Below are 23707 nucleotides of genomic sequence, written 5' to 3'. Positions count from 1 at the left end.
TCACGGTCTCCCCTGGGTGGCTCTGACCTATACAACCTCTCGTAGAATTCCTCAAAAACCTTGTTAATCAGCTCCGGAGCCACCACCAACTTCCCGGCCCTATCCCTTACCTGAAGAATTTCCCTTGCTGCTGCCTCCCTCCGGAGCTGACCTGCTAACATACGCCCCGCCTTGTCTCCATGCTCATAAACTGCACCCCTCACTCGCCTCAGTTGGCGCACCGCCTTCCTGGTGGATAGTCGGTCGAAGCCCGCCTGTAGTTCCTTCCTCTTTCCCAGCATTGCTGGGTCCCCATCCTCCGCATAACTCCTATCTGCCTCCAACATCTCATCTATTAGCCTCTGCCGCTCCAACCTCTCCTCTTTGCCCACCCTGGCCTTAAAAAAAATTACCTCACCCCTCACTGCCACCTTTAGAGCCTCCCAGATGACTGCCATTGACACCTCACCCATACAGTTGAATCTTACATATTCCTTAATTACCTTTTCAATTTTTTCACAGAATACATGGTTCCCCAAAAGCCCCACATCCAGTTTCCACCCCGGCCTCTGCACTACCCCCTTCTCCAGCACCATATCCACCCAATGTGGCGCGTGATCTGACACTGCAATTGCAGAGTATTCTGACCCCTTGACTCCAGCCAAAAGCCTTTTCCCACCACAAAACAGTCAATCCGCGAGTATACCCTATGGACTGCTGAGATAAACGAGTACTCTCGTTCCCCTCCAAGGGTCCACCCCTCCCATTTCAACCATTAGGCCAGCTAGCGCCTTTGCCCCCCCTGATGGGACCAGCGAGTGCGGCCGTGAACTGTCCACCGGCTCCTGCACCAGGTTCCAGTCCCCCCCCCCACAATCAGCTTGTGTGTGTCCAAGTCAGGAATGGCTCCAAACACCTTCCTCGCAAATCCCGCATCGTCCCAGTTGGGACCGTATACACTTACCAGCGCCACTAGTCTCCCGTCCAGCGCCCCGGTCACAATCACATATCTACCCCCTGATCTGCCATCACCTTCTCCATCTGGAAGCATACCCTTTTGCTGACCAACACTGCTACCCCTCGAGCCCTTCCGTCAAATCCAGAGTGAAATACTTGGCTAACCCAACCCTTTTTAAGTCTCACCTGGTCCTTCACCCTCAAGTGAGTCTCCTGCAGCACTGCCATATCGGTTTTCAGACTTTTAAGATGCGAAAGCACCCTTGACCTCTTGACCGGACCTCCTAGTCCTCTCACGTTCCACGTAACTATCCTTACTGGGGGTCTCTCACCTCCCCCCCACCTTTCTTATCCACCATCAACACACCGCCGGGCCCTGCCCCATAAGCCTGACCCGCCCCTGTCCATTGTTAACATCAAACCCCTTCCCCCTCTCGAAAACCCCCACTACCTTTCCCCCAGAAACAACATCCCTCAGCATCCAACCCTTCCTTCCCCCTCTCGCTCGCCTCGTAGGCCCATTGACGCCTGCTATCCAGGCTCCAATATCCGCAGCCCTCCTCTCCTCTCACCTCCGTTCACTAGCTGACTGACTTTAGCTAGCTAGTGCGGGTGGCTCCCCCCCGCCAAGGCATATCCTCCCCTTCCACCCAGTCCCAGAGAAAAAATAAACAAACCCAACAATCCAACCCATACAATTCACTAGCATAACATTTAACCGTCGCAACACAGAGCGCCCATCAACCCACCATTAACTTAAACTCTGTAACAATACAAAGAGAAGTGGATTACAATACAAATCCGTAAAAAGAAAGTTAGAACATTTATACATTTTCCGGCTGTTCAAACATAGTCCATAGTCTCTCTTCCAGTTCCGCTCTTCATGTCTGTCCCAAGCCTTCTGCCTTCACGAACGCCTCAGCCGCATCCGCTGTCTCAAAATAAAAGTCTTTGCCGTTATACGCTACCCTCAACCTCGCTGGGTACACCATACCAAACCGTACCCCCTTCTTGTACAACGTCGCCTTCACTCGCCCAAACGCCGCTCATCTTTTTGCCAACTCCACCGTCAAGTCCTGGTAGATCCAGACCGAAGTACCATTCCATAGTATCTCCCACTTCTGCTTCGCCCAGTTTAACACCTTCTCCTTCACGCAAAACTTATGGAAGCAGATAATTACTGCCCTTGGCGGCTCGTTCACTTTGGGCTTCGGCCTTAATGACCGATGGGCTCGGTCTAGCTCATACTGGGAGGGGCTCTCACCCTCCCCCATCAGTTCCGCCAACTTCTTAGCGAAGTATTCATAGATTATCATAGAATTTACAGTGCAGAAGGAGGCCACTCGACCCATCGAGTCTGCACTGGCTCTTGGAAAGAGCACCCTACCCGAGGTCAACACCTCCACCCTATCCCCATAACCCAGTAACCCCACCCAACATTAAGAGCAATTTTGGACACTAAGGGCAATTTATCATGACCAATCCACCTAACCTGCACATTTTTGGACTGTGGGAGTAAACCGGAGCACCCGGAGGAAACCCACGCACACACGGGGAGGATGTGCAGACTCTGCACAGACAGTGACCCAAGTTGGAATCGAACCTGGGACCCTGGAGCTGTGAAGCAATTGTGCTATCCACAATGCTACCGTGCTGCCCGCATTGTGTTGGCCTTGGGCCCTCTGTCCCTTCGGGCAAGCCCACAATTCTAAAATTATGCCGCCTTGAGCTGTTTTCCACGTCTTCCAGCTTTCCTCGGAGACCTCTAATAATCTCCACAGCCCTCCACAACTCATCTCCCATCGAGGTGACCTGGCCGCTGTGTCGTGACATGGCTTCCTCCACTTCTTTCATCATCTCGCCCTGCTCTCTCACCTCGGCCAATGCCTTTGCCACCGCCACTTTCAATGGGGCAATTATCACGGCGATTGCCTCCTCCACCAGTAACTTCAATGAGGCCGCTGGCTCCTTTTTCCAGGCCTCCATGTGCCTCGCAAACTGTTTTTCCAGCTCCCCCGCCATCACCTCGGTCATCTTCACCGTAAATAGTGCGGCCCCACTTTGCAGTTCGGCTTCCGCCATCCTATCTCCACTTTTATTCATCTTCTCCTTCAGCGGCGACCCCGCGTTTCCTCCTTTCTTCGACGCTGCTTTTCGCATCCTTTAGCAGCTTATTGTTTTTCACTTTCTTTCTTTTCTCCTCTCTCTCCCTCCACCCTTCTGTCCTTCATCAATCTGAATTATTCTTTTTTTTTTAAAGACAAAGGGGAGGGAAAAAAAACTTCACCAAACTTCTTTAAATTTCTTTAAATCTTCCAGCTCTCTTCCTTTCCCCTCTGTGTTCATCCAGAACTCCCCTGGGACCAGGTTCCAGCCTTCTTTCTTCCTCCTAGGTGGGAGCCATCCGTCGTGGGCCACCGCACTTACAGGGTGCCCTGGACTCAGGCCTGCTTCCTCGGCCTCCTCGTAGCTCTGCCCCCGCTGCTCCGGCCCCGTGCTGGGCCCAGGACCTCAGCCCCCGCCGCCCCAACACCCGCGCGGGTTCTTCACCGGTTTTTAAACCGGCCCCGCTGGCTGCTCGCGACGGCCCCAAAGGTCGATGGTAGTCAGGGGGTGCGTCGAAACTCAGGGATTTCCCCGAAATCGACATGACTCGTGGCCACCGGCGGGAGCTCTTCACGCTGCGGCCGCCCTGCGCGCCCACGCCACCGGAAGTCCCGCCTGTATGTATCTTAAACCAGGGTTTTTAATAACATTATTGCACAAATATAAAAATAACAATTCCTTACATCCGTCACACTTAAGATGGTCTTTCCCTGGACCTTGTCAGCCCAAGCCTGGATGTTATCAAGCTTCTGCTGTTGGATGGCTTAGGCTGATTATTACCATAGTTTAGCAGCATCCAGACCTCACGACCACATAATCCTATTCATGACTGTCAACCACAGCAGCAGATTAGCCAAAAACACTCAGCTAGCTGTTTCTAATTATGCATTTCCCATATTGCATAGTTACATAATTATGGGTGGTGATGGTGGAGATAGATATTCAATCCATTGGAACTGGGCCAAGCAACCAAACTAGTCACCCCTTGTGGATGTTAAAGGTCGAGTGCAGTTGCCACTTAAATGGCGATTATGCCACATCACTCCGAGCTTGAATACTGTATGTGGATTGGAAGGGTTAGGAGGTTAGCCACTTGGCACAGAGCACTCATCCTCTTTCCTGCTTCTTGAAGTCACTTCTGGTAAAAGGTGACCCACAAGATCTTGATGATTGGGGACTTGGCAGAAGGCAACAGAAGATGGCTTGGTCAATTAACTCAGTTGGCTGGGCGGCTGGTTTGTGATGTGGAGCGATGCCAACATCCTGGGATCAATTCCTGTATTGGCTGAGTTATCCATGAATCCCCCACCTTCTCGACCTTGTCCTTCATCTGAAATGCGGTGATCTTCAGATAAAATCACCACCAGTCAGCTCTCGCAAAAAAGGGGAGAGCAGCCTATGGTCATCGTGGACTATGGCAGCTTTCATACGTTTCTATATCACAGGAGATGCCTGACATTTTCCTTGATCAAGATGCTCATTATGTAACATTGCCAGGCCAATCCTGGATATTATCATGCTTTTAGACTAGGAATAATAGTTTTTAATTGGGGGAAGACCAATTTTGTGAAGCAGAGATGGGATTTGGAAACAGTATTTGAAGGCAAAGCAAAGAAGTGAGAGGCATTCAATGGGAGACAGAGAGGATTCAGAAAAATATGCTCCGATAAATAAAAAGGGTGGGATTCTCAAATCTATATCTGTCTGGATGTCAAAGAGCATGCAGATTAACCAAATGCTTAGATACTGAGAGCTCAATACTGCAGAAAGCCTATAGGAACATAGAAAATGTAGGGCAGACAGTAAAAAGGGAATCAGGAAAGCAACGCAAGGCAATGATAAAATTTTGGTAAGTGCAATTAAAGAAAACGAAAAGCTATCTTATAAACACATAAAGAGCATGAGGATAACTTGCTGAGAAGGTGTTTGATCGTGTGGAGTGGAGCTATTTGTTATAGTGTTGGGGAGGTTTGGGATTGGACCTAAATTTGTGGCTTGGGGATACCACAGTGGCTAGCACTACTGCCTCACCCGGGTTCAATTCCAGCACCGGATCACTATCCGTGTGGAGTTTGCACATTCTACCCGTCTCTGTGTGGGACTTACCCCACAATCCAAAAATGTGCAGGATAGGTGGATTGGCCACGCTAAATTGCCCCTTAATTGGAAAACAAAATGAATTGGATACTTAAAATTTAAAAAAGATGCTTGTGGCTTGGGTGAAACTGTTGTATAAAGACCCGATGGCGAGTGTGCATACAAACAAGATAAATTCCTTTGCACAGGGGAGCGAAGCGGGGATGCTGGGGTTGATGCAACTAAAGATAGTGGTAAAGGATGAGCCGGTTATTTGAGGGGGGTGGGCTTGGGGTTTTGTTTTATTTTTGGGTTGGTTTTATTTTGTAAATGTTATGCCTTTTATATATTTAATTGTTAAAATGTTAAAAAAAGTTTGACAGCCAAAGAGAGACCAAAAAGGTAAGTTGGAGGGAGAAAACTTGGGAATAGTTCTTAATCAATTCTTTTTCTCTGACTGCTGTCACTGGTATTGGAGATTAACAATTCAGGCACTGAAGTTAAGAAGGGATTGGCACTACCAGGTTGGCATTGCAAGGGCACCAGGGGGCAGTGCCATGTCCCTGACAACCTAGAGGCCACAATGATATCCGAGCCCCCCCCCCCCCCACCACGGCCGCCTCACCCACCTCCTGTGTGGTCATCACGTCTGGTCTCTATTTGTGGAGACCAACAGTGATTCCCGCCGGCTTCACGTTTCACCTGCGGGATGGGGTGAGGGGGGTGATTTCTCTGGGTGAATCTGGTGTAAAACAAAAAATGCATATTTGAATTAAGATTTAGATATCAGATTACATCACTGGCCCGGTAGGGGGGAATTTTAAAGTGAATTCTCCCTGGTGCAGACCCGTTATGGCTCTCTCACGTGGGTCTCCAGCCATGAAACGATTTGTGCCTGCGCGAGCGGGGCCAGAGAATCACCCCCAATATTTTCACTACAATTAGATCTAAAAATATGAGCGGGGGGCAAGAATGCCAAGTTTCTTTCTTAATTTTCATCTTTAATCCATGGGGCATTTTTATAGCAGGATAGACGGAACGAGTATGCAATACTCATACGGAACGGTATTTTTAAAAAAACGTTATTTGGTGTAAAGTTGTCACACCATTGATTGTAACTGTATAAATGCTTAATCTGAAATATTTTCTCTCTACTATTTTATTGGAGAAATTAATCCTTATTTTAAGCATTAATGCATCTGCAAAAATAGTGTAAAATGGAATCTTAAATACATAAAAGCTCGTATCTCACACTGGATTTCTGCCCCCATTAGCATTAAATTGGTGCTAACATTTCATAGAATTTACAGTACAGAAGGAGGCCATTCAGCCCACCGAGTCTGCACCGGCTCTTGGAAAGAGCACCCGACCCAAGGTCAACAACTCCACCCTATCCCCATAACCCAGTAACCCCACCCAACACTAAGGGCAATTTATCATGGCCAATCCACCTAACCTGCACATCTTTGGACTGTGGGAGGAAACCGGAGCACCCGGAGGAAACCCACGCACACATGGGGAGGATGTGCAGACTCCGCACAGACAGTGACCCAAGCCGGAATCGAACCTGGGAACCTGGAGCTGTGAAGTGATTGTGCTATCCACAATGCTACCATGCTGCCTGATAAAGCAAGCGCTATCAATATAAGGTTATGCAAGTATCTAAGAATTAAAGGACTCTTAAGTATTGCATCTTAGGGCACAGGAGAAGGGCATTACATTGGAATGAATCTTCTCTTGACTTCAGGCATAGGTTGTCGTGAAATGTGTGCAAGCATCCATTCTGAGTTTAAGATAGGCATAGCCATCGCACATCAATTAGCATTCAATATACTGATCTGGAACTATATTCGCCGATCCTTCACTGTCGCTGGAGCAAAATTCTGGATCCCCCTTCTGAACAGTACTGTGGGTATACCTACACCACAAGGGGCTGAATTTAATGGTCACATCAATTGCCGTAGCAATTCCTGGGTGCCCCCATGTGATCAAAAGCCATTTGGGTACCTATCAGGTCAGCGTAAGGGTTCCTGGGTCCTGGATAATGGATGTCCTTCCTCTGACAGCTAGGAATAAAAGGCTGGCAAAATCACAAGAGCGGGGGCCAGAGTCAGTGTTGAGCTCCGATTGTATCTCTGCAATAAAAAACTGTAAAGCCAGTCTAGACTTCTTCAGTCAGTACTGCAGCAGGCCAAATAGTTATGGAGCCCCAGAATTTAGGTTAGTGGGGCAGGCTCATTGGAGCCAGTCCAGCAGGGCAGTTGGTCTAAAGGGCATGGAGGCTGTTTTCCTGCAGGATGGTCCTTGCTAGTAACAGTAGATCCCTGCATTGTGCACAGGAGCATGAGGGACAAACGCCCAGCTACCAGGTCACAGGAATGCTGATTAGATTGCACCTGCCAGCTTTCACCATGGCAAGCCCCACCCAAAGCTGCTCCAATACCAGTGACAGCAGGCTTTTCCTTTCACGCAAGGAATAGGGATAGGCAGCAACTTCTTACCAAACTCACAAGAACAAAGAAAAAAGTCCTTTTTAATAATCTTGTACAACAATACAATTAGACAACAATATGTTTGAATCCGTTATCAGTCAACATAATCTGCACAATTACATGTCATTCTGTGGTGAAATGTATTTTACTGCATCAGACAAGTGTATTCATTTTAGATCTGGCCAATAAAATACCAATTATTTGGACTCGATTGAATAGAATATCAATTATAGGTTCCATTTTAGACTCTGCTTTCCATGACATTTTTACTGAAGTACAAAAATGTTGCCTCATTTCATGAAATTACCATCAATCTTTTCTCCTGAACATTTATTCCGTATGCTGCAATAACGCCCATTTCAATGATCTGGTAATCATTGCCGAGTGTCGGTCGGGTTTGGGTTGGCTGTAAAGCACTTGACGATTTAAAAAGTATCTCAAAATCTCTTCATAACTGAGCAAATTATAGAATCGTAGAATCCCTACAGTGCTGAAGGAGGCCATTTTGCCCATCGGGACTGCACCGACCCTCTGTAAAAGCTCCCGACCCAAGCCCACTTCCCCGCCCTATCTCAATAACCCCTTATCTACAAATCGCTTGTCGCTAAGGGGAATTTAACATGGCCAATCCACATAACCTGCACATCTTTGGACTGTGGGAGGAAAGCGGAGCACCCGGTGAAAACCCACGCAGACACGGGGTGAATATCCACACAGACAGTCACCCAAGGTTGTAATTGAACCCCGGCCGATGGCACTGTGAGGCAACAGTGCTAACCACTGTGCTACCATGCCGCCCCGTAAAATGCAACCATAAAAATCCTACTGCTCTTACCGCAGATTAGATTGTAGACTTCAATATTTGAAAAGGGTTGAACCTCAGTCTTGGTTTTAAATCCAGGTCCATGGCCGAGAAAGATAGTCTACCATTGAAAGAAAATGGAAATGCAATTACTTCTCATAGTAATAAGCTATATTCCAAAAAAATACATCAATATTTAAATAGTTTTCTCAGTTAGTGAGCATAATACAAGATGCAGTCGGATTCAAATCCTCAGTTGGCACCTGCACTCACCTGCATGTTCTTGTACTGATTGTCAGAACCATGAAATCCACCCATGCAACTTTTCATTACTGGTTTCCTGAGACAGGTGTACAAATAATTGACATGTTAGCTCTCAAAATGCCACCTGTGTCAAATCCTACATTCATTTTGTACAACAGTTTATAAAGCCAAAATGCTGAAAGCGAGCAAACAAATACTGTTAAAGGTAATGACACGGAGTGGCCGTGCAGTGAATCGGGTAGTGTGCGAACGAAGTGAAACACTGCGCACCTTTCTGACAATATTGGGTTAAGTTCATTTCAAGTATTAGAACATAGAACATAGAACAGTACAGCACAGTACAGGTCCTTCGGCCCACGATGTTGTGCCGACCATTTATCCTAATCTAAGATCAACCTAACCTACACCCCTTCAATTTACTGCTATCCATGTGCCTGTCCAAGAGTCGCTTAAAAGTCCCAAATGTATCTGACTCGATCACCTCCGCTGGCAGTGCATTCCACACACCCACCACTCTCGATGACCCTAGTGGAGCTGCTCACACATGCCCACCTTCATGTTTCTTCACCTCCCAAAATCCAATTTGTGGTAAGTAGACCATAAAAAGGTAGTCAAATGCATTGTGAAAGTTCAATCTTCTTTACATATAAAATATTTAAATAACAGTACAGTATGGATGCAGTACAGTACAGTAAACTAGCAACAGTTATACACAACTATACACAAGCTCCTCGTGGAGAATACTGAATCGTCACTGGCACATGTCACACTTGCTGATGACGTATCCATTCATATAATCAAAGAAGATGATGTTTACTATAACACTTAGTTTAACCCCCTTAAATTTCAATCCCTCTTAAGGAAAGAAACATAATGACACTCAGGTCTCAACTACACGTCACTTTTTGCGGCTCCACTGTGATGTAAATAAACCACTACGTAGTGACTCAGTAGATCCAGGTGAAGTTTGGCTCAGTTGTGCTGGACTGAGAATGCAGGAGTAGATTGGATGTTTGCGAATGAATGTCCTGCATTCTCTCCAGGGGTAGAGTCCACTGTATGCCCCTGAACAACAGGAACCACTTGTGTTGAATTTCTGCAGCAGCATTTCCTTTTGTCATGTCATCAAGTGTAGCCACCTGGGGTGGCCACGTCCCAATTCAAAATTGACACTCGCAAGGAGTGCAGGGGAAAACGGTCAACACCAGAGAAAACATGCAGGTGCAAGGTTTCCTGTGTATTAAGATTTGCAGAACCCAGACAGAACTGAAACCAATAGCCATTAGCATATTAATGAGCTATCTCCAGGGACAAAAAGAAACATTGAAACAAACGAGACCAAGACAGACTCCTCGGCGCCAGTGGGAGCTAAAACAAAGGCAGGCCAACGACGCATAGGGCCCACCCAACGATCAGGGAACAACTCCGGTATTGGAGAAAAACGATAGGAATGATTGGGACATGGTCCAATTAATTGGGACCAAGTCCGGGGTCCGCCCAGAAGGGCGCGAAACCCCTGGGGACTATAGAGTAGAGTCCCCAAGTTCAGTTCGCTCTCTTGGCCTTGGCTCTCAGCGAAGAGAGACCTGCCTAACAGCTGCACCAACAAAGTAAGTCTAAGGTCAACGCGCGCTACGAGATAGACGCTCCTAGCTACTATTCTGTACCAGTTCGAAGCCAGCAGTATCAGAACCGGACAACGGCCATTGTTCCTCTGATCTGGTGGGCCACTCGAAGCTAAGTATAGGCTTTTAGTAGCAGTTGTAGTTTAGTGAGTAGAGTTTATGCATGAGTAATAATTGACTGTGTGTAAATAAATGTGCATTGATTTCAAACTTACTAACTGGTGTATTGAGTTATTGATCAGTACTTGGCTTTGAACCCTGTGGTGGTATCAGAAAGATACCTGGCGACTCTAGAGCAAAGGTAATTAAAACAGAGCAAATTAAGGGAAAGCATAACGAGCAACACCAGAAAACTAACTGTCTGAGAAGCATGGTGCAGACAAATGTGATCTTTGTGGCTATGGATGACTCTGCTATTAGTTCGTTTCACAACTACTGATACTGGACCATTCTGGCGGAGCAGGAGGAGCATCAAACAGTGGTGGAGCTGGAGGTGGGGATGCTTCAGGAACAGCAGAAAAGGCTCCTAGAGAAGGTGGAGGACCTAGAGAACCAGTCCCGCCAGCAGAACTTAAGACGTGTCGGGCTCCCGGAGGGGGCTGAGGGAGCAGACGCTGGGGCATACGTAGCAGGTATGTTCGAAAAGCTGCTGGGGGAGGGGGCATTCCCCCGACCGTTGGAGGTGCACAGGGCGTATCGGGCGGTTGCAAGGAAGCTGCGAGCGGAGTAGCCTCTGAGGGCAATGGTGGTGAGATTTCACAGGTACCTGGACAAGGAATGCATGCTTCGGTGGGCCAAGCAAACGTGGAGTTGTAAGTCGGACAACAGTATCCTGCGGGTATACCAGGACTTGAGCGTGGAGGAGGCAGGGAAGAGGGCATGCTTTAACCAAGTCAAGTCTATTTTCTTCAAGAAGCAGGTGAAGTTCGACTTTTCATTTTTGGGCCCTTTTTCACGGTGGATGTTGGAAATGTCCCTTTTGTTTTTATTGATGTGCACTTTTGTGGGATGGAGACGTGACTGTTTGAGTTTCGGTACGTGGGGCTATTGTTTTTGTGTTTTCTTGCTGTTGGGTATTTGTTTGGCGATTGCTAGATGAGGGAGTTTGTTTGCACGAGCGGGGAGAGGGGGCACGAGGGAACAATAGGTGGGAGACTTCTTGGCGCCAGGGGCCACCAAGCTAGATGGGTGAGCTAGCTCTTGGAAGCACAGTGGGAGGGGGGGGGGGGGATTGCATACGTTTAGTTTATTAGATGGGTTAGGTTTTAGAGTAGTGTTTCTGGGAGGGGGGATGTATTCTGCTGACGAGGGAGGGACTTCCGTGGAGGGACACTGAGGAGGTTGGGGGTGGGGCCGCCGTGGGGTGGGCCGGAGGAGGTGCGGCGCAGGGGCTGGAGGCGGGCCCAAGCAAGGGGATGGCTGATCGGCGGGGGGGGGGGGGGGGCTCCGCATTCGCTTGGCCCACCGAAAAATGCATTCCTTGTCCAGGAACCTGTGAAATCTCACCACCGCCGTTCTCGGAGGGTCCTCCGCTCACGGCTTCATTGCAAGCGCCCGGTACACCCTGTCCACCTCCAATGGTCGGGGGAATGCCCCCTCCCCCATATGGGCGAGGTGGGGGGGGGGGCACTTTGCCCCCCAACTAGGCTGATCACCTGGAATGTTCGAGAGCTTAATGGGCCGGTAAAGAGGGCACCGGTGTTTGCGCACCGGAGGGGACTGAAGGCAGACGTGGTAATGTTGCAGGAGATGCACCGTAGAGTAGTGGACAAAGGTTAGGCTGATGAAGGGCTGGGTCAGTCAGGTCTTTCACTCGGGGCTGGACAGAAAAACTAGAGGGGTTGTGATCCTGATTAACAAGTGGGTGACGTTTGAGGTGGGAAGAATAGTCTCGGATGTGGAAGGTTGATATATCATGATTAGTGGCAAGCTGTAGGGGATGAAGGTAGTGCTGGTCAATGTGTATGCGCCAAATTGGGATGATGGGGATTTATAAATAGAGTGCTGGGGAAGATTCCGGAGCTGGACTCGCACAAGCTGATCATGGGAGGGGATTTTAATACAGTGATCGATCCAGGCCTGGACCGATCATGTTCGAGGATGGGCAGGGTGCCAGCAATGGCAAAGGAGCTGAAAGGGTTTATGGAGCAGATGGGGGGGTGGATCCATGGAGATTTAGGCAGCCGAGGGAGAAGGAATTTTCTTTTTACGTTCATAAGGTATACTCTCGGATCTATTTCTTTGTTTTGGGTAGGGTCCGACTGGCTGGGGTGGTGGACACGGGGTACTCGGCAATCACGATCTCGGACCAATCTCCGCACTGGGTGGACCTGCAGGTTGGTATGGATAGCAAGCAGCGCCCGCAGTGGAGGCTGGATGTAGGGCTATTGGTGGACGAAGCGGTGTGCGAGAAGCTGAGGAAGTGCATGCTGAATTACCTGCAGGTAAATGATATGGGGGACGTCTCAGCGGCGGTGATCTGGGAAGCGCTGAAGGCAGTGGTGAGAGGGGAGCTGATCTCGATCCGGGCTCACAGTGACAGGATGGATAGGGCAGAGACGGACCGACTGGTAAACGAGATTTTAGGAGTTGATAGGAGGTATGCGGAGGCTCCAGTGGCAGGGCTTTTAAAGGAATGGCGGAGGCTACGGGCAAAATTTAGCTTATTAACCACAGGAAGGGCAGTGAAGCAGCTCAGAAAGGCGAGGGGGGCGATTTACGAGCACAGGGAGAAGGCCAGCAGGATGCTTGCACAGCAGCTCAGAAAGGGGAAGGCAGCTAGAGAAATAGGGAAAGTGGTTGACGGGGATGGGAGCTTAGTAGAGGACTCGGCAGGGGTGAGCAAGGCCTTTCGGGACTTTTATAGTAGGTTGTATAGGTCAGAACCCCCGGCGGGGCCGGAGGGAATGAGGCACTTCTTGGATGGACTGACTTTCCCAAAGGTGGATGTGGAGTTAGTAGAGGGGCTGGGGGCCCTGATCTGGAGCTGGAGGAGATAGTGGGGGGGTTTGAAGGCCATGCAGTCGGGTAAGGCCCCGGGACCGGACGGGTACCCAATTGAGTTCTATAAAAAGTTCTCCAGAATATTGGGGCCGGTGCTGATGAAGGTCTTTAATGAGGCAAGGGAAAGAGGTGTTCTGCCCCAGACGATGTCACAGGCCATGATCTCGCTCATCCTAAAACGGCACAAGGATCCGGAGCTATGTGGGTCTTATAGGCCGATTTCCTTGTTGAACGTGGATGACAAACATCTGGCCAAAATTCTGTCCTCCAGGATTAAGGACTGTGTATCGGACGTTATTGTGGAGGACCAGATGGGGTTCGTTAAGGGCAGGCAGCTAGTGGCCAATGTAAGAAGGCTGTTAAATGTGATCATGATGCCCCCGGAAAGTAGGGAGGTGGAGGAGTGGTTGTGGAGAAAGCTTTTGACCGGATTGAGTCGGAGTATTTATGGGAGGTGCTGCAGCGGTTCGGTTTTGGGAGGGGCTTTATTGACTGGGTTAGGTTGCTGTACCGGGCTCCGGTTGCAAGTGTACAGACAAACAGGATGACTTTGGAATATTTCGGACTGCACTGGGGGAACGAGACAGGGTTGTCCCCTCTCCCCCCTGCTGTTTGCGCCGGCTACAGAGCCGCTGGCAATTGCTCTGAGGGCTTCCAGGAGCTGGAAGGTGCTGGTCGGGGGTAGCGGTGGAGCACAGGGTCTTGCTATATGCGGATGACCTACTTTCGTATGTCTCAGACCCAATGGAGGGGATGGAAGAAATTATGGGAATTTTTGGGGAATTCGGCCGGTTTTCGGGATATAAGCTCAATATAGGGAAGAACAAGATGTTTGTGGTCCAGGCATGAGGTCAGGAAAGGCGACTGGGAGAACTGCTGTTTAGAGTTGTCGGGGACAGTTTCTGGTGGTGCAGGATTGGGACAGGCTGCATAAATTGAAGTTGGCCCGGTTGGTGGATCAGATGAAGGAGGATTTCCGGAGATGGGATGCACTCCCGATGTCTCTGGCAGGCAGAGTCCAATCGGTAAAAATGACGGTCTTCCCGAGATTCCTATTTGTTTTCCAATGCCTCCCCATCTTCATCCCCCGGTCCTTCTTTCAGCGGATCAATAAAGTTATTGCGGGCTTTGTGTGGGGGGGGGGGGGGGGGCAAGACCCCGCGAGTGAAGAGCGGAGTCGGGGGGATGGTGGGCTGGCGCTGCCGAATTTCAGCAATTATTATTGGGCGGCTAATACAGCCATGGTTAGGAGGTGGCTGGTGGGGGGAGAGACGGCGTAGGTGCGCATGGAGGCGGCTTCCTGCAAGGGCACAAGTTTAGGGGCGTTGGTAACAGCGCCTCTGCCGTTCCCGCCGGCGTGATACTCCACCAGTCCAGTGGTGGTGGCGCGGGTAATGGAGGAGGCATGTGGGAGCGGGGGGGGGGGGGGGGGGGGGGGGCATCGGTATGGTCCCCAATCTGCGATAATCACCAGTTTGCCCCGGGGAGGATGGACAGGGGGTTCCGAATTTGGAGGAGAGCGGGGATTGAGAGGATGGAGGACTTGTTTATAGAGGGGAGCTTTCTGAATATGAGGGCGCTGGAGAAGTTTGCATTGGCGGGGGGCAATGGAACTTCGATATCTGCAGGTGCGGGACTTTCTGCGGAGGCAGGTACCAACCTTCCCACTCCTGTTACTAAGGGGGATTCAGTATAGGGTGGTTTCTAGAGGATGGATAGGAGAGGGCAGCGCCTCGGACATATATAGAGAGCTTATGTGGTCAGAGGAGATGCAGACCGAGGAGCTGAAGCAAAAGTGGGAGGAGGAGCTGGGGGTAGATATAGAGGAGGGCCTTTAGGCGGACGCGTTGAGGAGGGTCAACGCGTTCGCAACATGAGCCAGGCTCAGCCTGATCCAATTTAAGGTTGTTCACCGGGCCCACATGACAGTGGCCCAGATGAGCAGATTCTTCAGGGTGGAAGACAAGTGTGCGAGGTGTGTGGGGCGGCCAGCCAACCATGTCCACACGTTCTGGGCATATCCAAAACTGAGGGGATTTTGGCAGGGGTTTGCCGACGCCATGTCTAAGGTATTAAAGACGAGGGTGGCAATGAGTCCAGAGGTAGTGATTTTCGGGGTGTCGCAGGATCCGGGAATCCAGGAGGAGAAAGAGGCAGATGTTCTGGCCTTTGCTTCCCTGGTAGCCCCGAGGCAGATATTACTAGCATGGAGGGACTCAAAGCCCCCGAAATTGGAGACTTGGCTATCTGACATGGCTAGCTTCCTCTGCCTGGAGAAAATTAAGTTCGCCATGAGAGAGTCTCTGTTAGGATTCACACAGAGGTGGCAACCATTCGTCGACTTCTTCGCAGAGAATTAATCGTCAGCAGAAGTGGGGGAGAGGGTTAGGCTAGTGTAGATTAGGGGGGTAAGTAATGGTGGGACCTGTGGGAGAGGGAGGTGGTATTTGCACTATGTTAATATTTTCCTTGTTATGTACTTTGTTGATTTTGTTGCTGTTATAATGCCAAACAAATACCTCAATAAAATGTTTACTAAAACAAAAAGGAGGATGCTTACTATACACTCTCCAACACAATGAACATAGAACATACAGTGTAGAAAGAGGCCATTCGGCCCATCGAGTCACTTAAGCCCTCACTTCCACCCTATCCCCGTAACCCAATAACCCCTCCTCACCATTTTGGTCACTAAGGTCAATTTATCATGGCCAATCCACCTAACCTGCACGTCTTTGGACTGTGGGAGGAAACCGGAGCATCCGGAGGAAACCCACGCAGACATGGGAAGAACGTGCAGACGCCGCACAGACAGTGACCCAGTGGGGAATCGAACCTGGGACCCTGGCGCTGTGAAGCCACAGTGCTATCCACATGTGCTACTGTGCTGCCCCATAGTCTTGTGGCCAGGTGTCTTTACAAGGACTTTTCTTTCACCAGTCTTGGTAATGTTCTAGTTCACTGACATGTCAAAGTTCATCAGTGTTTCATCAGTATTTCATCAGTATTTTAAAGGCAGGCCAATCGATCCGCATTCACCTCTCTATGTTGGATGACAAAGCGGTGGAATTTAATGATTTTATTGTCCTATTCAGGTGGAAGACACTGTAAATTTTTTGCTTTCTGAGGGAATATTACGTTGGACCTTTTTCATGAATCTTGTGCAGCATGAGGCACTGGAATTGCATTCTAAAATATCATCTTTCTTTGCTTCTGAGAGCATAGACATGTGGTTCTGCGGGTGATAATATGATTTTGCAGATGCCTGTTGGCACATTCTGCCACATTTTCCTCCAATTTAAACTGAGATGCGCACTTGTTCTTTTGTGAAGGCATCGTGATAGATCCCATGGCACATATTACTCTAGTTGATCGGCTGCGAGATTGCTGCTAAAATGAAATGAAAATGAAACGAAATGAAATGAAAAATGAAAATGGCTCAATGTCACAAGTAGGCTTCAAATGAAGTTACTGTGAAAAGGGGAGGCTGGTATGGGCATTGAACCGTGCTGCTGGCTTGCCTGGTCTGCTTTCAAAGCCAGCGATTTAGCCCTGTGCTAAACCAGCCCCTGTAGAATTGGCAGAGGGAAAATTTAAAGGTTCCCATACATGCCTTTACTTAAATGAGCCAGTAAGTACCAGTAACTCATTAAAAATAAATCACAACGCTATCTGATCCCCGAAAAACCAAGGCCGTCTTTTACACAACATAATTGAAAAAGTACATTTATTTTAGGCGAAAGTCACAGGGTTGACTTTGACATGATATTGACTTTGGCATCAGTATTTATTGCCTCGAATTTACTGAAAATAGGAAGGATAGCAGGGGATCTCTCCATTACAAGTTCTCGAAGAGATATTAGATTAACTGAGACTTGTAGTGAAATGTACCAAAACAATTAGTGATTGCAAAATGTAACCTCATCCAATGATTCCTATAAAAGTGAACCTGATGATCATGCAGAAGAAACCTTCACCAAAGAGAGGGTCACCGTGGTGTCTGCTTGTAATTAAAATGCATTAGCAGCAGCCATCCTTGAAGCTTAAACCATTATGCTGTTATTGCTTTTGTGCCTATGAGAATTTTCCATCTGTAAAAAATTACAGTTGCCCATCTGTAAATAATTCAATGTTAACAGCTAAAACAAGCTTACAGATTAAAAGGAGAAAACGTTGGACACAGGCTGCTACTTAGGCAAGATTATGCCTCACAGCTCCAGGGACCCAGGGTTCAATTCCGGCGTTGGGTGACTCTGTGTGGCGTTTGCGCTTTCTCCCCGTGTCTGATTGGGTTTCATCTGGCTGCCTTCCACAGTCCAAAAACTTGCACTTTAGGCGGACTGGCCATGCTAAATTGCCTCTTAGTGTCCAAAGATGTGTAGGTTAGGTTAAAGGGTTATTGGATAGGGCAGGCAGGGAAGTGGGCTTGGGTGGAGTGCTCTTTCAGAGGGCCGGTGCAGGCTTGATGGGCCAAATGGCCTCCGACTGCGTTGTAGTGGATTTTTGATTCTATGATTTGTGGAGATGAAACAAATTGAAATTGTATGTAGAACCCTTCCTCCAGTTCTCTGGAAGAGTCTACCATGTCTGCTTGTGGTCTCACGATAGATGCTCCCTGGTCTGCTGAGTGTTTCCAGCATTTTCTATTTCTTTTCTTATTTCCAGCATCTGGAACATTTGTCTTTTGTTCAACTTACAGGTTAGCCTGCCATTGTGGGTCCATGTACAAATGAACATCTTCAATTCTTCTACTGCTGGCATAGTGGAAACGTTTTGGCAAGAAATGTTTCAGATAGGGCTTGAAGTGTTGATCTGGTGATCTGCACTAATGTGGCAAAAAATGTACATATTAACTGGTTGCATATTTCAAAATTACTGCATTGGAACTGAACTTAGACTGAGAAGGCTTCACACAGCTAGAGAAGCACAAGGCAAACAAAGTACATGCTTATGCCTATGATCCGTAGTTACGTTTTACTGGAATAGGTTGTTAGCCTGAGGCCAGAGACGAAGGGCAGCACAGTAGCACAGTGGTTAGCACTGTTGCTTCACAGCTCCAGGGTCCCAGGTTCGATTCCCGGCTTGGGTCACTGTCTGTGTGGAATCTGCCCATTCTCCCCGTGTCTGTGTGGGTTTCCTCTGGGTGCTCCGGTTTCCTCCAAGTCCTGAAAGACATGGGGCAGAATTCTCCGCAGGGGGCTGAATTCGTGAAGGCCATCGTGAACTCGGCCGAGGTTCACGACGGCCTCGGAGCCCGCTCCCCGCACCTAATTCACCCCCACCCGGGGGGCTAGGAGTGGGCCTCCGTCTTTCTCGGCAGAATGACGCGCGTCCGGTGCATTTGTGAAGTCATCCGCGCATGCGCGGGTTGCCGGTTCCAACCCGCGCATGCGTGGATGACTTCATCGCGCAGACGGCACGAACCCGCGCATGCGCAGTGGCCGTCTTTCTCCTCAGCCGCCCGGCAATACCCGTCCGTTTTGGACGCTGGCCCGATGAGCGGTGGGCACCGATCGCTGGCCTGTCCCCTCCCGAGCACAGTCGTGGTGCTCCCGTCCCAATTGGGCCCCTAGATGCCCCAAACGGGCATCTGGCGCCCGTTTCACGAATGCAGTGACCAGGTGTGGTTGCTGCCGTGTTGAAATGGGCGTGAAGGGCCGGCCGCTCGGCCCATCGAGCTCAGAGAATCGCCGTTCGTCGTGAAAAACTGCGAGCGGCGATTTTTCCGAGCCGGGGGGGGGGGGGGGGGGGGGGGGATCACGGGGGGCGCGAAAAATGTCGGGGGGCCCTCCCGCGATTCTCCCAGGCCGTGTGGGGAGTGGAGAATTCCGCCCATGCTGTTAGGTAATTTGGATATTCTGAATTCTTCCTCCGTGTGCCCAAACAGGTGCCAGAATGTGGCGACTAGGGGCTTTTCACAGTAACTTCATGCAGTATTAATGTGTGCCTACTTGTGACAATAAATATTATTATTAAAGCAGAAGTGCACTACTCCACATTAAGCATGGCTGACTAGGGGATCTCCCCCTCTTATTTATATCTTGAAGGATTTGCAGGTTGATAACATGGCCACAGAGGTTAATTATGAATGCATCTTCCGTAGCCATCAAGTCCTGGAGTGGGACCCGAATCCAGAGATTGGTGCTTAGAAGCTGAGCCACAAGACCTTCTTTAGAACTTAATTAACACTTTTATTATATTGCAATTATAGCAGTAATCGTTCAAGGCAAATATGAAATTCACCATGCTTGAGAAATTTGTGAAAAGTACTTACAGTGAGATTTTTCACAAGACCTTCTGAATCAACTGTAAAAAAAACAATAGAATCAGTCAGATAAGTATGGCTGGTTAAAAGAATGCATTTCCCTCTAGTACCTCGCACCTACCCATCCAAAAGGACAAACTCAAGTCTCAGACTCCAGCCAAAATGTTACTGTCCATGGAGCCATAGAGAAAACCAGGAGGCAACAAGGACCAATTTCTTCATTTTTCTTTCCTTCCTGCACCATGACTCAGCTTCTATCATAATTTAAATATCTCTTATGAAGAGGCAGCACAGTGGCACAGTGGTTAGCCCTACTGCCTCACGGCGCTGAGGTCCTGGGCTTGATCCCAGCCCCGGTCACTGCCCATGTGGAGTTTGCACATTCTCTCAGTGTCTGTGTGAGTCACACCCCAATAACCCAAAAAGATGTGCAGAGTGACCACGCTGAATTGCCCCTTAATTGGGAAAAAAAGAATTGGGCACCATAAATTTTTTAAAAAGAAAACAAACTCTTATGATAATGCAGCTGAGTGGAAATTCACATTTTATTATTCCCACATCTATTGCTGATAGACACCAGAATGAAATTTGCTGTTCCCTCCGCCTCCGTCTGGAATAGGTTGAGAGGTGGGGATGCTGTGTAATTGGGCGGGCAGACATGTTGGGAGAGCAGCAATTAAGTCCCGGAAAGCGAAGGTCAAGATCATCCTTGGGTAATCAAAGTCCTTAAGCAAATAATTAATGGCTTCTTAAAGGCCTCACCCTGTCGCAGCAGGGGAGCAAGGCTTGCCAGGCCACGTTGCCAGACCACCGGGTATTTTCTGGCAATCAAGTGTGGAACTGGTGGGGATGGGGTAGCCTTCTGATTGGACACTGTCCCCACAGAGGGACCTGCCAGAGTAAAAACTTCCCCGTGCAGGAAAAGCCTTCCATGTCTTTCAAACTAACTGACGCCCCCCCCCCCCCCCCCCCCCGCCCAACCCCTCCTTTCCCTGTTTGACTGGCCCTGTTCAGGCCGCCCCTCCAGTTTCCACTCCTTAATTACTTACGTTCCAGGGTCACCAGCACTATTTCACCTCCTGAGCCTTGTGCAGTCCCAGCAGTGGCCACTACTCCCAGTGGCACTGCTAGTACTGAAGAGTTGCCAGCCCGCTGATTGGTCAGCAGCTGTTGGAGGAAGGACCTTCTTCCTGGAGGCCCCAGGAACTCCAGCAGCAGGGAGGTAAGTGCCTGAATTGATTTAAATCCCTCTGAGGCTCCCAGCAGTGACCTCAGTCGGTTAACCCTTTGCTCTCCAGCCAGTAGATGGGCTCATCACCCTGACCATTTAATCTAGCCTCAGGAATCCACGAGTGTTCCAAACTCTGCATTCCACTCCTGCATCCACCCGTCACCTTTCTCAATTCTATAAAACCTCAGACTCCCCTCCATAATAATTGCAGATTAAAGGATGCCCATCTCATGCTTACAACTGCAAATCAACTACTTCAACGCTGTTGAATTAACTTGAATGTAGCCAAATGCAATCCTCCTAACCAGGTATCTACCTCGAACTCATATTTCATTTGGATGTGTATTCTCAGCTTTAAGGGATGAACATTACATATATATTTTCTAAAATGTATTTTTTCAAGGAGTGTGGGCATTGCTGGCTAAACCAGCATTTATTGCCCATCTCTAATTGCCCTTGAGAAGTTGGTGGTGGGCTGCCTTCTTAAACCGCTACAGTCCATGTGGGATAGGTACCTCCATCATACTGATAGGAAGGGAGTTCCTGAATTTTGGCCGAGTTGCAATCAAAAAGAATAGACGACTGAAATAAAGAACTACAGCTGCTGTCTTCACAGAACATTGAACAGGATTTCGGAATTTAATCCTCAAAGCACCAGGACAACTTGCAGAATATGTTTAATGAAGGTTTGGGGGGCTCCCCTTTCCTGCGGGGGTGGCCTGTTACTTTACTCTGATCTCTGAGGAACCCAGCCTGCTGGCGTGTTAAGACCCCGCACTTCCCCAAGCCAGGGCAAAACTTGTCCCCCTCCAAAAAATGGCCAAGTGGGTGGATTGCAATCTGGATTGCACCCACCCGACCCGGTGGGAATCACAACATGCTCCCATTGGAGATAACACTTAGTCATTTTATGGGATAATTCTGTCCAACAAGTATATTTCTCAGAATCCCTGCCCAGCCTGACTGACTGACATTCTGAGCCGCAATTGGGTGAGCAGCACCACAATGAAGGCTGCAGAAGCAATTGGGAGCCTGTAGCTGCTAGTCAGAGAAATTGGCAATACTATAACTCCCCAAACCCTATTCACCACCTACAAGGATCAAGTCAGGAGTGTGATGGAATATGTTGCCACCGGAGTCGTCCCCGCAGCTCCATCCGGCGCGGAGCAGCCCGCGCGAGTTCACGCATACGCGGAACAGCCGGTGTATTTCTGTGCAGGGGTTCCCTTCTCCGCGCCGGCCCCCCCGGGCAATACGGCGGAGCCATACAGGGGCCGGCGCGGAGTAAAGTAGGCCCCCACGGAACCAGCCGCCCGTCGATGGGTAGGCCCCGATCAAGGGCCCACCGGGGCAGATCCCTCCCCCTCCAGGACGGCCCCCACACACTCACCTTCCAGGTCCCGCCATGTGGGAGGTGAGTAATCCACGCAGGCGGGACTCAGCCAAACTCGTCGGCCACTCAGCCCATTGGGACCCGGAGAATCACCGGGGGGGGGGGGGGGGGGGGGCTGTCAACGGCCCCCGACCGGTGTGGCGGTGTTCCAATTTTGCAGATATAATGCTGCTGCAATAGTTAATTTTTTTTAAAGAGATTGTGGGAAGGAAACAGCTCACACTTGCATTTTGCTTCCTCGCAAACTTTTAAACGGCCGACGTAGTTTCACAAAAGAAAAATTTAAACTTTCATTACTAACTGCTCTGTCAATAGCCAAAATACTTAAACATCTTGATTACCTACATTTGAAATAGCCCTCAGGGACATTGATAGCTCTTATCCGACCGGCTGGTCCATAATGCATGTAGAGGTCCTTGATATTGTCTATATATTTGTTCAGATATGCAAACTTTTTACAGTCACTTTCTTCCATTCCTGCAAGATATTAAAAATTAAGATTCAGCAGATTTTCAGTGAATATAACAATTCTCCATAATCCCGCTATAAACTGGCTAGCACTCTATGGAAGCAGCTAAAATAGGACAAGAAATGTTTTGCATTTTTCACCACCAGGTTCTCTACTTTCCTCCTATTGTTCCCCAGAGCTCTTTAGATCAGACCATATTACAAAGTAGTTACAACAGATATTAATGCTTCGGAAAGAGTACAGAGGTGATCAGTAAAATATGCCATGGAAAACTGCCAGTAATGCATTGCAGAGGTTTCAGCAGGGAAAGGGAAAGACAGCAGACTTTGAGAACATGAAATATTGGACGGCTTTTGATGAAATAGGTAAACCATCATTATTTAATGTTTTTGTTTGTTCACAGGATGTGACTATTGTTGGCAAGGCCGGAATTTGTTGCCCGTCCCTCATTGCCTTTGCGAAGGTAGTGGTGAGCCGCGGCAGCTCATCTGGTGTAGGTTCACACACAGCGCTGCTAGGAAGATCTGGTTGGCAAGAAGAAAGAAAAAAAGTGAAAAGTGTAAAAGATAGTAACCAACCAGAGCTGTAGTAAAAAAAGCTTTGCTAACAAGTCTTCATTTGGACTGCTCATCTTTACCATAAATAAATATTCTTCACCTGGGATCAGAGGGAAACTATTGACATTTTCTGATGAAAATGCAGTCATTGTGAGAAGCAATGTGAAAGTCTGGAGGAATTGTGTGTGCAAGTCTGGTATCTTACCATGGTCAGATATCAGAATCAAGTTGACACATTGCTGCAGGTTTCTTTGCTTGAGTCCATCCATCAGCATTCCCACTATCTTGTCCACACTCTTGAGTGCTTTTCCAATCTATATATTAAGAGAGAAAACAGTCTGAAATGAATGACACAGAGCATTCTACTATAATCTTCTTCATGTCATTGCTGCTGCAGTTCTCGGATGATCTTTATTTTAGTTCAGCAAACAGCAGTCAATTGCACCACAATAATAAGGAATCATGAATGATTTAATGTTTCAAAGGTG

General features: G+C 48.7%; 1 protein-coding gene across 5 annotated transcripts in view; it reads right to left on the bottom strand.

Annotated features, from left to right (window-relative positions):
- The window catches only part of LOC119967378 (venom phosphodiesterase 2-like), a 192065-nt gene that overhangs the window by 49102 nt on the left and 119256 nt on the right, over positions 1 to 23707 (bottom strand). For all 5 annotated transcript variants that reach the window (XM_038799870.1, XM_038799869.1, XM_038799871.1 and 2 more), the window contains 6 exons: positions 23425 to 23533; positions 22539 to 22670; positions 19579 to 19610; positions 18002 to 18129; positions 8686 to 8752; positions 8446 to 8533 (listed from right to left, as the gene is read on the bottom strand). In XM_038799870.1, the coding sequence (XP_038655798.1) occupies positions 8446 to 8533; positions 8686 to 8752; positions 18002 to 18129; positions 19579 to 19610; positions 22539 to 22670; positions 23425 to 23533 (556 nt within the window). The remainder of the gene's footprint in view (positions 1 to 8445; positions 8534 to 8685; positions 8753 to 18001; positions 18130 to 19578; positions 19611 to 22538; positions 22671 to 23424; positions 23534 to 23707) is intronic.

Source organism: Scyliorhinus canicula, chromosome 6 (assembly GCF_902713615.1).
Source record: "Scyliorhinus canicula chromosome 6, sScyCan1.1, whole genome shotgun sequence".
In the NCBI taxonomy this organism is placed as follows: domain Eukaryota; kingdom Metazoa; phylum Chordata; class Chondrichthyes; order Carcharhiniformes; family Scyliorhinidae; genus Scyliorhinus; species Scyliorhinus canicula.
Note: the sequence above shows the minus strand (reverse complement) of the source record. Positions and strands in the feature narration are given on the sequence as shown.